Source organism: Odontesthes bonariensis, chromosome 19 (assembly GCF_027942865.1).
Source record: "Odontesthes bonariensis isolate fOdoBon6 chromosome 19, fOdoBon6.hap1, whole genome shotgun sequence".
NCBI lineage: Eukaryota > Metazoa > Chordata > Actinopteri > Atheriniformes > Atherinopsidae > Odontesthes > Odontesthes bonariensis.
The window spans coordinates 19,451,620-19,466,440 of NC_134524.1; the positions used below are offsets into that span (position 1 = coordinate 19,451,620).

Genomic DNA, 14,821 nt, shown 5'->3' on the forward strand with positions numbered 1-14,821 from the left:
TAGACGCAGGCTGCCTTAAGTGGTCACTTGAAAGCAAATATTTAAAATGACGGGTGGCTTACAATTTTTTGCACATATATATATGTATATGCGCAACATAAAAGGTTGGTTAACTACTATGAATTGGTAAGAATGCCACCTCAAGGTGCTTATATTATTTAAAACAAGCTTGAATATAGAGCAAGGTTAAACTGGCAACATGTTTTAATCGTGGCTGCCACAGTTAAAAAGGAATCCTAAAGGTTTGACTCCATCTCTGCACACAACAACGGGCTTTGTACAGAAAAGAGCAGAGAGGCCGTGTCAGGTCAGGAAGCATCAGTTTATTATCACTTTGCTGTAAATGCATGAGTGTTAAAATATGCTGCTTAAATGTTCCACAATATCGCCTCCCCGTGACTTCAGCCCACGCGGTCGGGCCAACAGACACAGGAAGCAGTGCACCTCATTATTTTTACACGTCACAACATTGCTGGCAATTGAACGCAGCCCGTTACATGAAGGCTGATGGGGGGGGTTTAATTTTTGTGGTTTCTTAACGATTTGAACACATCCGCTGTTTTGATGAACGCAGTCTGGCCGCAGATGTCGGGGCGCCGCGTCGGGCAGGCGTCGAACGGCAGCCGGGAGCTCGCAGTTGGTCGCGCGGGACGCCGTCTTTAGTCGTCCAGGAAGAAATAGTTCCCGCTTTTCTTCTGTTCCGTATCCTTCAAAAAAAACAAAACACGATTAAAGTTAAGTATTCGGGTGTAATTTTTTTTTTTTTTTTTACTCTCGTCTCTATAGTGACTCGCTCCTGCCGTGTATCAATCTGTATCCGTACCTTGATGGAGTTGTGCTTGTTGATTCGGGGTCTGAAGTTGTTCGGGTCTCTTCTGAACGTGATCTCAAGCAGCGACAGGAAGCGGTTCATCCCCGCCAGCAGACTCTGAGGCCTGACAGAAGAAAACAAAGCCGGGTTTTTAAACCACGCCGAGCTCCAAACTCACCGCGGGCTTCAAACGTGTGCGAGCCTTACGTGTTGGCGGCCGTCGTCTTGGAGGGAATGCCGTCGAACACGATGACTCGGTCGGCCAGGTACGTCGCCATGATGAAGTCGTGCTCCACTACGAACGCAGTCTTCTTGGCGTGGAGGATGTACCTGCGAACAAAACGCGTTCGCAACAACCGTTCAGAGGATTTAAATCCGAGACTTTTAGGACATAAATGACCTGCAGACACCCCGTTAGAAAACCCTACAGATGCTGTGAGAACAGAACAGGAATGCGGAAGCCTGGAACAAAGAAGGAGAAGTCGAGTCTCGCACCTCTTGATGACTCTGGCGGCCATCAACCTCTGCTCCGAGTCCAGGTAGGCCGAGGGTTCGTCGATCAGGTAAACGTCAGCTGGTTTCCCCAAACACAGCGTGAGGGCGACTCTCTGCAGCTCTCCGCCAGAAAGGTTCTGCACCTGCAGGTGGAACGCCGAGGAGGTTAATCACGGTGTCCCCATTACGTCTCAAACAGACGGCGCTTGCACAACTAACGCTATTTTTAGAACCGTTTTTTTTTGTGCGTCGAGTCTGGTTTTGGGTTTGAAAAACACGAGCCCGTTTCCTGCGATGCGGCTTTTTAAGACACCAGATTTTTCTCTACAATACTGACGGTGAAACATTCTAGAACTTGGAGGAAGTTATTTGACATTGCCAAGGAACAAACTGTTGCTCTGTTCAATTCACTTCCAGTTAGAGCGTGTAGTGAGACAAACATGTCTGGGAGGAGGACGGCAGTTTGCACATTTGAGACATGCTCGAGAAGCGTAGCGGCCTACAATACTTCAAACATGATTTATCTACGAGAGGACCCCCCCCTCTGTCTTTTTTTTTAAATTTAAAAAAAAAAAACTTTTTTTTTTTTATTTGAAGCAATTTCACAGGTAGCAATGTAGCAGTGCAGCGCAACAGAGAAGCCTTCCATTCTATAATTTTCCCCCAGTTTTTTTATCCCTCCCACATTCCCACCCCACGCAACGCAGAACAGTTTTAAGAATTCAATATCAACATATAAACAGTACAAGACACATACATCAAACATGAATACGGAAAATGACAAAGTAAAATAGTAAATTTAACTAAAAATGTTAAAAAAAAAAAAACAATGAAAAAAGAAAATAAATCAAATATAAATAAATAAATATATGGGGGGCTCAGTTGTCGCAGTCAGGCAGAAATGTCAAAGATTCAATATACCTTAAGAGAGGTCTCCAAGTCTTTTCAAAAGGAACCATTGAGGAAAAATCTGAGCTTTTCAAGTTTAATGAGACAGAGGTTGAGGGTGTTTCCAATTGAGAAGTATGAGTCGCCTGGCCAGCAAAGTGGCAAATGCAAAAACAATTTGCATAACTTTAGACCCCCCTTTATGAACTTTATGTATTCAGAAGACTTCAAATATTTATATCATTGTTTTCACTTAAGATAAATATTCATCGAATGTTCAAAATATTCGTTGGAGAAAAGCATTTCAGAGCTGCCAATGCAAGAGCGCAATACTGGGAAACTTCTTGCTTTAGTTGATCATAGTGTCAGGATCTCATACCAGCCTGTGCTACTTAAAATACCAGAGGAGCCATTCGATGCAACCCCGCATATTTCTTTACATGGTGTCATGCCACGTAATGTCCCTCTGGACAACCACAGGCGCACCATACCGGCCGGTCAATAAATCTATCGCATTTTAGTCTTTTTGGGAAAAAAACCCAAAACGGTTTGGAATTAGAGGAAACGTTGCAGAAGAGATACCAACGAGTGTCTAAACCAGGGCTATTCAAATGGCGGCCCAGAAGCAATACCCGAGTGGCCCAACTTGTGGTTCAGCCAAAAAAAGTTGAGAAAAACCATGAAAAACACAGTTGGCGAAAATGAGCTCAAAATTCCTACAGTAGATCAGAAAGTGAATGCAACACTCCAGGTAGCATAGCAACACACAACCAACCCACAAGGCAGCGCATTGTTTTGAATGTTACTGATAGAACCATGTTAGCAACTCCAACTGAAAAATTATGTCTCTCTCAACCCTCAAACGAAAAATTGACGATGAAAACCGTCGTTTTGAACCCTGCCTGGGCGGACAGATACCGTTTTATTTTACCACCTCCACACGGTTCTTTTTTATTCAGTTAAACACACCTTGTGATGTGCTACGGTCAGATATGACCAGAATGTTACTTTGATTTCATTTCAAAAGGGAGACAACATTTTGTGACCAAAATATTCTTTTTAGTATTTTAAAGTGAAAAATAGCATCGCTGTTACCTCAGGTTCTATTTATTTAGAGATGTTTTTAATGCACTTTTTGATGTTCTTATGTCAGATGTGTTTATTTCATTTCAAAAGGGAAAACTATTTCATCACCATTGATGTGCACCTTTGGTTTTAATGCCTGGGTTATTTCAGGACCGAGAGTAATGCGACTACCTCGGTTCATTTAAAAGTTTTGAAATGTGTTTTTATGCACTTTTTGAAGTGGCTGTGTTTTACAAAAATACGAAGAGGGGAAATGATGAATAAACATCACATGTTATTTCATTATATTTGTGTTGGTTTGAAATTTGTCATTATCTCCTCCTTACTGACCGCTGAAAATGTCCGGGCCAGCTTAAGGTCTCGGCTTTAAAATCTGGCCCAACTGAATTTGTAATTGAATAGCTCCTGATCTAAACTCTAAACATCCCGTCCTGCTCACAGCTAACCCCAGGACCAGCTTCACAGAGTGAGTGCCACTTACGTCCTGGTCTATGATGCTCTCGATCTGCATCGGCTTCATGACATCAGTGATGAACTGCGGGTGCGTGTAGGCGTCTCGGATCTTCTCGTGCAGCAGAGCTCTGACGCTGCCCTGCAGACAAACAAACATTTAAATCCTCTGAAATAAAGACCCAACTTTTCCAGATGTATCCAACACTGGTGGAAGTCTTCACCTTAAATTTGGGGCTGATTGTCTGAGGCTTGTAGCTGACGTTCAGGATGGGAATCTCGCCTGAAAGACAACGAAGGTCAGAGAGATACGTTTGTATCTACAGGTTTGTTTGTGTTTGTGTTTGTGTGTGTGTGTGTGTGTGTGTGTGTGTGTGTGTGAGTGAGAGACGCTCACCTCCTCCGTCGGGTTTGAGTCCTCCAGCCAGCATCCTGATGAAGGTCGTTTTCCCCGTGCCTGCAGATACGAACAACGGCATCAATTTTTTAAAATATTGCCGTCGTAAGGGTTAAGTTGGTTCTGGCTGAGCACTGCTATCCTGCTCCCATCCCTGACGCCTCAAGACAAGCAAAGAAATGTTGCTATTGTTGCTCCAGTTTTCCTGGACAAGAGCCGGTTCTAAAGCTGATAGAAAGCAGAGAACTGAACCGGAAGCGGGACTGCCTCAGTTTGTCACTCGGCTTACCGTTCTCTCCCAGCATCACCATGATCTCAGAGTCTGTGAATTCTCCTGCTTTGATATCCAACGTGAAGTCGCCCATCGTCTTCCCCATTTCTGGATACTGAACATCAGCACAAAAGGAGCTTGTGTTACACAGAATCGTCTCTTAAAATCCCTTCAAGTTGAGGACATAAAGCCATACAAAAAATTATCGATGAAACAGAAGACAAGAGCAGAAATCACAAGTCTACAAAAGCGATGGTTGAAAAGACTGAGGAAGTGAAGGAGAAAGTTGAGGCCCATTAAGACTTATGGAGAGTTTGGGGGCTTGTCCGGGATTTACACCAAGACTCCGGTTGACAAGGACATAAAAAAGCACCGGGGATGAAAAGACGGAGGAAAAGGAGGAGAGTAAAAGAAAAAGCAGCACGTAATAAATGAGTCGAACCCGAGTAGATACAAACCTGGTAATGCCTGAGTCTCTTCACCTCCTCCTCATTGGCTGTTTCAGCCACCTTGAAGACCAACGAGGTCTCACGAAACCTGAGATTCTCTGTGGGAACGTAACCGTCCAGGAATATGTTGATACCTGGAGGCGCAGAAGTGAAGCAGAGAGAATGAGTGTTGGTGTCATGTTTCCCCAGCATTTATGTCGCACATTGTTGCGCTTCAGTTTCACCTTCTCGGACGCTGAAGGGCATGGTGACGACGCCGTAGGCGCTGGGGACTCCATACAGGCAGCAGATGAAGTCCGACAAGTAGTCCAACACACTCAGGTCGTGCTCCACTACAATGATGTACCTGAAACACACAAGAGATGTATGAACAAACAAGAAAACATAGGCGAAGAACATCTAAACCGTTTTATTTGGCAGGGTTCAGTCCTCACCTGTCCGGGGTAATGAGCGAACGAATGGTGATGGCAGCCTTCAACCTCTGTTTAACATCCAGGTAACTGGACGGCTCGTCAAACATAAAACTGCAGAAGAAGAGCAGAAAACATGGCTGTCAGCCTGCAAGCTCAGCTCTGAGGTCACAGTGAAAACAAGGCTATAATGTCGGACTGCTTACATGTCGGCCCTCTGGATGCAGACTACGGCGCAGGCGAATCTCTGCAGCTCTCCTCCGGACAGATCTTCCACGTTTCTGTCCCGCAGGTGAGTCAGATCTACCCACAGATAGAATTCATGTTTGGGTTTTTATTGATTTGTTGTGTAAAAAAAAACATAAAACATCTCTACATGAACAGTGTTTATACCTAGCTGTTTGCAGACAATGGTCTGTGTGTCTGTGTCATCTTTCCTGCTCAGGATGGCCCCTACTGACCCCTGCAGGCAGAGATCAGCTATTACAACCAGCTCCAATGCAGGCATTAAAATTAAAAAGGAGTCCAGCTGGAGTCACTAACCTTGACGGTTTTTGGGATCTGGTCGACGTACTGTGGCTTGACGATGGCACGCAGGTCGTCCTCCAGGATTTTGGTGAAGTAGTTCTGCAGCTCAGAACCTCTGAAGTAGGTCAGGATCTCCTGCCAGTCTGGGGGATTCTGGGATGGGATAACACAGAACAACCCAGTGTTTAAATTATGTAGACTGGACGCAAGTGTCAACAAATTTCACAAGAACCAAGCAAGAAAATACAAAAAAAAACAGCCCAAGTCACAAAGGATTGTCACGGTACAAGATTTTTTTTAAACTCCAAATAGAGACAAAAATGGCAAATTATTTGGGTTTCTCCTGCAGTTAATTCAGTTGATGCCTGCCTTCAAAACGATGCAGGTAGACGTGCTTCAGTTCGGTGCGTCGTTTCATGATTACAGTGCGAGTTGCGATCAGAAAACTTGTTTTCCTCGCAAATGCTGGGCTACAGAGATAGCGCTACAGGAAATGCCCAACGTTCCACTCTTTGCGGCATTTTCACCTCATAAACTCGGTGACCGCTTCGAGTCGGAGGGAGCGGATGCAGTCTGAAGCTCTTAGCACAATAAAAACAGCGTTAAATTGGGTTTATACAGGTGACGGCGGCAGATCGAGGAGTCAATGGCTCTTATAGCTGGTTTAAGTTTAAAATGATCGCAATCATCTGAGATCACTGATACGGAGTCAGTTGGTTCATTCGTCCGATCCTCTTTGGCTTTAACAAGCGAGCAAAGCCCAAAGGTGCTCTGCAACAGGCCGGGAGAAAATAACTCTTTGCTGTGCGAGGCTGGCAGACGTGCAAGAACACGGTTCTGTTGGACTATTCCCATGATTTTAGATCAGCGGTACCAAACCTGGAGTACGAGGCGCCTCGCATGTCTCATCTGATTGCAAACTGTATTCACTGACCATCAGCTACCATGGTGCCAAAGAAATGAAAACTTAATTAGAATTCATATCTGACGGCAAACTGTGACAGAATTATTTATTTATTTTTTAAATTTTCATCAACAGCCAAAAACGGAAAAGTTAAAAAGCCTTTGTGGCGTAATCCGAAGGTTATCGTCGTTTAAGGAACAGATTTATTAACCGAACACCTCTGAAGATGATAACACGAGTGAAACAAACTGCAGCGAAGGAGGCAGCACTCAACATTTATCAAATAGAAGCTAATGCAACAGCTGTAGCTTCACAGTGATTGGTTGTAGCGATGAAACGCTCCACTCAACGCACGTAGATTACCATGATGTACAATCCGAAATTGCGTTTATACCGCAAACACTTGAATATATTTTGCATTTCTTGGCGAACTGCAGGATCATTTTTACCTTTGTCCGCAGTTAATCAGCTCACACGCTACATCCGAACCACAGATTCAATTTAAACTATTATTTTGTTTCAAAAGGATTTCTACTTCAAAGAAAAGCTTGATTGACTTCCTCCTGACGGGAATCTGTTTTTCGTTCCGGACAGAAAGTTTGGAGACACAACTCAACCTTCGTCTGATAAAACCAGCAGACAAAAAAAAGACAGCCACACCCGAACGTTATCTCCTCAGCACAGTGGCATCGAACACACTGAACGTCTTGGGTAGAAACACTCACATCAAACTTGCCCAGGTTGGGTTTCTGTTTTCCAGCCAGGATCTTCAGAGCTGTGGACTTGCCAATACCGTTGGTCCCCACCAGCCCCAGAACCTCCCCGGGCCTGGGAATAGGCAGCCTGAAACACACACACCTCAGTATCACAGTTATTCTATAAAAACAAAAACAGGCTTCTGAAACGCATTAAAACAGGAAGTCATACGAAAACGAGCTTGAAAACGGGACAAACGGAGGTAAGACTGGAAGCTGCGTACCTGTGCAGTTTGAAGGAGTTGGCGCAGTATCTGTGTGTGGTTTCCTTCTCCAAATTGCTGGGAAGGTTGACGATGGACAATGCTCCGAACGGACATTTCTACGGCGAGACAACATCGTGAGGGGAAAAAAAAACTACTTCAACATAAAAACAAAGGCTACAACAATAATTCATCCTTTTTTACCTTGATGCAGATGCCGCAGCCTATACAAAGAGACTCGGAGATCCACACAATCTTACTCTGAGGAGTCACCTCGATACATAGTTTACCTGCAAACAAACACACAACAAATCTGGCCTCTGTATTCTGCGCCGTCCGATCGTGTGATTTGCCCACGTGTCCAGAGACTCACCCATACGGACCACGGGGCAGCTCTTCTTGCACTCCTGACGGCATTTCTTAGGCTTGCATTTGTCGTGGTTGACGATGGCGATCCTGGTGTTCTTTTCCGCCATGATGGAGGGCTGGAATGATGGCCCCTTGCACCTGCGGAGCTGAAAGATACAACGGACAGGAGGGTGGAAATTAGTTACTCGTGTGGTTAATTATGGCAACATTTTTTGCTGAGGAAGATTCCTCAACGAGTGACCTGAAAACCCCCCCTTTCCAAAGGAACACAAATGTCTGAAGAAGCTTAAAGACGCTTCAGCGTGAAACTAAAGCTATCTAATAATAGTTAAAAAGTAGAGAACGTTATCAGGCTTTAACCTGGGTCCACACTCTGCTGAAACAACACATTCAGCTCTGAACAAAAAACCCACAGCAGGTGCATCCAACAATGGAAGGCCACAGATCTACAGCCACAGCCCTGAACCAGCAACTCCTGAGTCTGACCAAAGTCAAATTGGAAGCGATCCTGCTTTCAATTCAGACCCCAGCCGAGTAGATTTTCGTTTCCAGCCTCCAGAGGTCTGCGAACAGTGTGGTGCGGCACCACATTGTGTGACCAGATCAGGATTTCCAGCTGCCACATACACTTTAATGTAACGGTTTGGGTTCATTTCCATAACAGTTTACATTCAAACATGGTGGTGCCGTAACACTGAAACAAAGCTCATACATGTGATTTGAAGGTTCTGCTACGCTGAAAAATAATGTGAACAATCTCTTGGCCACATACTGACACGTGACTTACCTTTACACCAAAGTGCTATCACAGCTTTAAACCGAGAGACCCCGTCTGTAAGGTCAAAATATCGATATTCAGCTACGAATACCGTATCATAATTTGTGACTTTATCTAAATACCAACAAGTGGCATTTCTGGCCACACTGAATCTGACGGGATACAAAACTCGACGATACACAGTTCCAGCCTGCGCTCTGCGGTCTTTTAGGGAGGAAGAGCGTCACACCACAATATGTCCAGCGCTGTGTGACTTAAAGGCCTTCAGCCGTTCGAGAGAATTGGAAGAGGCATCCATCGTCATTTACAACACATCTCACTCAAATGTACCGTAATGTCTTCGAGTTTTCATTCAGTCTCCCACCACAATGAATAGCAACGTGACGGGCGGTGCCGAGCAGTCCCAAATTCGCATGTGCCCTCAAATAACCTAACCGTGTGAGAGATATACACAGGCCAAAATCATAAATGAATCCATCAGATTTACACAACATATTGAGTTTTGACCAACTATACTCATTCCAGCGTTGCTGATAACGACAATCTTTATTTGGACGATTAATAAATGCAGTCTGGAGCATTATCCTTGCGTTGAATTAGAGAACGCAATCTTTTCGGGGGCACTCCACCAGTAATAGAAGCTGTGTGGGGTAAATAAACTACGCTGTCTGGATATCAAGGGGTCCAAATTGCGGTATCAGAATATTTAATCGACTTCTTTAAAGAGAATGTAAGAACGTACCAATACGTGCTATCACTAGGGAACGCTAGCAGTTAGCTGTTAGCCTCACGTTATAGGACATAAACTGAGGCCCTGCACTCTGACAGCTGTTCGGGCGGTGAACACCTCTAGTTTCTATGGTAATACAAACAGAAAACGCAGCTAAATCCGGGGTCATAAATCAAAAACTCACCTCTCTTCAGCTCCCTTGTCCCGCTTTGGAATAAAACAGGCGAGAGGCAACGTTTCGAGATGAATAATCGGGGATGAAACTTCTTTTTTTTCCAGCAACGTGTTTCTCTCCTAGAAGCCGGCTGAAAGATGGCGGGAGACACGCAGACAACTCGCGACCCGACACTGTTGACGTCATTAAAAAGCGACTTCGACAGTCAAAAGTGGGAGATTCGAAGTGGATGTGACAGCACAACAAAACGAAGTTAAAACTGTATTTGTTTCAGATAACCCCACACCAGATGTGTTGACACGGTACATTCGAGGCTTCTATTAACGCTTCTTGTAAGTTGTGCTTTCATCCTCCCCTATAAAAACCTAAGCTTCAGGGGCTTTAACACTGTTAACTATGTGAAAATATTAGTTGCTAGCAGCTAGCTCTCGCTCCCCACCAAACACCATTAGGATGTTTGTTTAATTTTTGGTCGTATTTGGACATTTCCTGCGTTTAGACAAACATATGGTGTGCTGTTATTGAAACCCTAATCCTAATTCCATTTAAATAGTTAATGGAGTTCGCTGGTTCGACTATAAATATCAGCCTCAAAACTGGCAAGTAATGTATCTTCTAGCTGAATAGGATGCTAGTTGTGTCACTGATATGCCGAATTGTCCTCAGATACCCTCTCATTTTTCCGTTGTCGAAGAGCAGACTTTCTAAACGACTGTTTGAATGTAAATAAATGTAAAAATGTCTACAAAAAAACAACCATTGTCCCAATGGTTACAGAATGGCCACCCCGAGCAAGACGCCGCCAGGTGCCGACCCGAAGCAGTTGGAGCGGACTGGGACGGTCCGGGAGATCGGCTCCCAGGCGGTGTGGTCCCTCTCCTCCTGTAAACCCGGTAAACCTCTGAACTTAGAAATAAGCTCTGTATATGGTCTTGTGCAGAAGAAAGTGCCCCGGGACATAACAGTAAATCTGGAGAGAGAGAGTGTACTTTCTTATTCACATTGACTATTGATACAGCGTGATGAGTCGAGTGTGGTAACAACCACCCTGTGTGCAGGCTTTGGAGTGGATCAGCTCAGGGATGACAACCTGGAGACCTACTGGCAGTCGGATGGGTCTCAGCCTCACCTTGTCAACATACAGTTCAGGTAACATGAACTTCTTTCAGTGCAAGAATCTATGGAATCTAGAAAATATGTAACTTTTGGAAATTTGATTATATTATTACCAGTTTGTCATGTGATTTAAAGCCAGGCTCTTGTGTTTTTATTGGCACATGATGCTCATTTTAATTCTTGTCATTTGCTGTTACGCTGCTCACGATATCTGTGTCATGTGTTGCGCTCCAGTGGAGATGCTCCTGTATCCCTGAGAGTTGATCATGTGTAATACAGTATCTGGTGTGCTGCGTTTAGGAGGAGGACGACGGTGAAGATGCTGTGCATTTATGCCGATTATAAGTCCGACGAGAGCTACACACCGAGTAAGATCTCCGTCAGAGTGGGAAACAACTTCCACAATCTTCAAGAAATCCGGGTAACTCTAATAAATCTCTGAGCACGCTCTGAAAGTCGGCCGTCTACAGTTTTGGAACCTTTCAGAATCTCCTCCTTATGTTACCTTTTGTCTCTGCAGCAGCTTGAGATGGTGGAGCCCAGCGGATGGATTCACATCTCTCTCTTGAATCAGGTGAAATACTGACTGACGTTGTTCTTTTGACCGCTTGAATAACACAAAGGCAAAATACAGCCGTACCCCATCTACATTTCTGAGGCTATCGACACCATGCAGCAGACTGTTTGTGTTGTATTTTGGCTTTGTTTTTTACAAAGACAAGGAGTTGACTTCCTTAGTTTTCAAACCATTGTATATTAATTGTTTGACGAAATGCGCGTCGTATTTGTTTGTTTTCTTGTGGACGTCACGTGAAAAGCTGCATTTCTGCAAATGTTTCTGGATACACTGCAGAGCTCTTTTTTTTTTCTTGTGTATGAACCGTGAACTGTGCCAAACGGTTCATAAGATATTTCTCCAGGCTTTCTAAAAGTCTGTGAAAGATTTTCTTTGGACCGTGGCTGCTTTTTCCACTCGTTTTCCATCCATCTATCATACATTTTCAGAAAAATTTTCTTTTTCTTTTGTCTATTAAGCCACTCAACACTGACCTAAGAATCATTCAAGCATTTTAAAAGAATGCACCTAACTCGAAGGATGAACTAGTGTTGTGGCAACACATAACGTACGACTTAGCAAAGAACCGATTTTAAATGTCATCTTTCCACACGTTGAGACCAGCAGCCTGATGCTAAGACATAATTCCTTCCGATTTCTTTGGTTGCAAAGTTTGACAAATGTAAATGGAATTTTTTGCACCAACGAGGTGATTCCCAAAGAGCAATTAGCTGAAATCTTTGAAGTTTTTGTACTAGAAAAAAAAATAGCCATTCTTAGGGAAGGGAAAAAGGGAGAAATGGCTGAGGTGTGCCAAATGACACAAGAAGTGGACTGAAAATCAGTGGCAACAGGTCTGATGGAGGGATGAATCCTCCCCAGAGCCCGGACCTCAACATTATTGAAGCAGCGTGGGGTCATCTTTACACAGAACGGATAAGAAGGCAGCCAAATGTTTGGCAATACATAAAGAAATGAAGGGTGGCTCAAGAGTGTTGCACAGTATTGAATGTTTTGTGTCTGTTGGATGAAAATTGTGCAGTTGTGTCATTTAAAGTTTGACCTGTAGATGGCAGTGTTGTCTCACTGTAAGTCTTGCTGTAACCATGGCACAACAGGTGCCTTTGAGTTCCACTGTGGCTGACTTCATGGTCAACAAGAACTCACGCTTTTCTACAGTTTCTTTTAGGCTCTTTTGCTGCCTTAAAGGTTGAAGTCGGGGAGCACAAAAATTCACGCAAAGTATCACAAGTTTCATTATATTGAATACTCATTGGCCTTTACTATAAATCACAGACAGCTGTTTTAGATGGTGTGACGGACAGAGTGACTTGAGGGCCGCCGAACACATCCACTGTGTGACATTTTAATGTGTTGTGACAAGCAACTGTAGTGAAAAGCCACTCAAACGTGCGTCTGCATGTGTCTTTCAGCGGACAAACGATCCAATCAGCACCTTCATGATCCAGATCGCGGTGCTGGCCAACCACCAGAACGGCAGAGACACGCACATGCGGCAGATCAAAGTGTACACGCCAGTGGAGGAGAGCTCCATCGGCAAGTTCCCACGATGCACCACTGTCGATTTCATGATGTACCGCACGATCAGGTGATCGGACTGACACGTGACCTGGGAAGTTTGGGAGTTGCAAATAGGATGAGACACGACACAGATCCGGAACTACGGCTCATTGAAAACTGTGACGTGACGCAGACGGACTGAATCGATCGATCGATCGATCGATCGCACGCTGGTTACCAACCAGATAGAATTCAGTTCTGATGTTTTCATTTAAGATGCCAACACTGAAAATTTAAGGTTACGGAATACGGGAGTTTGCTTTGACATTTAAAGAACAACAACCCAACGTTTACTCACTGACCGCTCAGTAAGCACACGGTGGCTTGTCGTGAACTTGGTCCTAAACTTAGATTTTCTTTGTAAACCTTCAACTTTTGTGCCAACACTTCTCCTGGATTTGTTACGCAACACTGAATTAAATGTTTCAGTCGCAGAACGTGACTTGTGTTACTGTGTGAAGCAGGAAATGAAGTTTAATTCGCTTGTTGCAGTAATAATTTCTTCCCTCAGCTGTTAGCTACGTGTACGCTTAATCTTAAACAACAGAGCTGGTTTGGTTCTCGTTTGCTCTCTCAGAGCTGACCGACGGAAGCGACCCCAGATCATAACGTCTTGCACAGGTTTGTACAGTAAGTAGCAGGCATGATGGGGGAAGCAGTTCATCCGCCGCTCCTCTTACCCCGATGCACCATCAGTCTGGAACAAGTCGCCAGGTGATGGTGTGTGTGCATCAAGAATCAATGTATATATTTGCTGACGTGACGATTTTTAAGCAGCGTTTCTACATGATATAAAGCTGTAAAAGCAGATCTGGGTAATTCTGAAATGATGTCATGTCATAGTTTGTCCTGCAGGGCAGCTCTGACGCCATTGTTGACAACTCTTGAGTGGAGCACATGCAGCAGAGGACACGTCACAGTGGTGCAGAGTCAGGTGGTACATTTCCCTTTTCAAGATAAATCTATCATACTAGGTTTACAGACGGGCCCGATCTACATGTTCAAATAGGAACTTCTTTACGATCTTACCATCTGCATGGAGCTTTAACCTTCGTTTTGCGGATAGAGTGAGCTGTGTTCACAGCCTTTGATTTCTGGAGGTGTTCCCATGCAGTGATTTCCATGACTTGAATCATGCCGGTTTTAATGCAAGTGCTGCCTGAGGGCCGGGACATTATTCTGAAATTACTCCACAAGTTGTGGACACAGTTTTTAGCAGATTTTGCAGAATCTGCGCCCATCTTTACTTGTAAGAGACTCTTGCTTTTCTGAGCTCAACAGCTCAGTGTAATGGCTCATCACCATGAGGGCGTGGACAGATCATTTCAGCCTTTTTCTTCAGGGCCTGATTCAGAATAAAACAAGTGGACTTTATGCTTGTTGGAAAGCTTAAAGCCGACCTAAAGGCCTCCGTGTTCGTTTCACACTTTGCGCATGAAGCACAAGAATGTTAAAAGTGACATTAATTGGGGAGCTGATCTCCCACTTCTGAGGGACACAAACACAGCAGAAAGTAGGGACTATTTTACAGAATCAACACTGCTCTGTTGAGGAATTACAGCTTGCAATTAAGAGCATAAACTCATGAAGGAAATGTGTATTGATGTCACCAGTCAAGTGACAGGTGGGTTCATTTTGTCAGTGACTTCTGTGGGCTCAGATTTTCCTCTTGCACCCAGAGACGCCGCCTCCTGCTGGGCATCAGACAAAACTGCAGGTTTAAGGCACCCGTCCTGTTAACGCCTCATCAACCTGATGGAGGCACAGCTCTAAACCAGGAAGTTGGACTAGTTCTTTCCATTCCAGCACAAGGTGATTGTGACCTGTTTATAGACGGGTCCATTTATTTATTTTTTTGTTTGGTTCCCG

General features: G+C 44.3%; 2 protein-coding genes across 2 annotated transcripts; one reads left to right on the forward strand and one right to left on the reverse strand.

Moving 5' to 3' along the window:
- Positions 1-303: 303 nt before the first annotated feature.
- On the reverse strand, positions 304-9,849 carry abce1 (ATP-binding cassette, sub-family E (OABP), member 1). Its single transcript, XM_075451873.1, has 19 exons — positions 9,709-9,849; positions 8,021-8,162; positions 7,852-7,937; positions 7,669-7,766; positions 7,415-7,532; positions 5,801-5,938; positions 5,651-5,720; positions 5,464-5,560; positions 5,282-5,371; positions 5,072-5,193; positions 4,857-4,981; positions 4,417-4,513; positions 4,128-4,187; positions 3,955-4,013; positions 3,762-3,872; positions 1,307-1,449; positions 1,019-1,141; positions 824-935; positions 304-707 (listed from the first exon to the last, which is right to left on the reverse strand). Exons 2-19 carry the CDS (start codon positions 8,121-8,123, stop codon positions 660-662), a joined length of 1,800 nt encoding a protein of 599 aa, XP_075307988.1. The 5' UTR covers positions 8,124-8,162; positions 9,709-9,849; the 3' UTR covers positions 304-659.
- A 42-nt stretch (positions 9,850-9,891) lies between these two features.
- On the forward strand, positions 9,892-13,707 carry anapc10 (anaphase promoting complex subunit 10). Its single transcript, XM_075451877.1, has 6 exons — positions 9,892-10,031; positions 10,477-10,592; positions 10,758-10,848; positions 11,116-11,236; positions 11,336-11,389; positions 12,805-13,707. Exons 2-6 carry the CDS (start codon positions 10,478-10,480, stop codon positions 12,982-12,984), a joined length of 561 nt encoding a protein of 186 aa, XP_075307992.1. The 5' UTR covers positions 9,892-10,031; position 10,477; the 3' UTR covers positions 12,985-13,707.
- Positions 13,708-14,821: the final 1,114 nt, after the last annotated feature.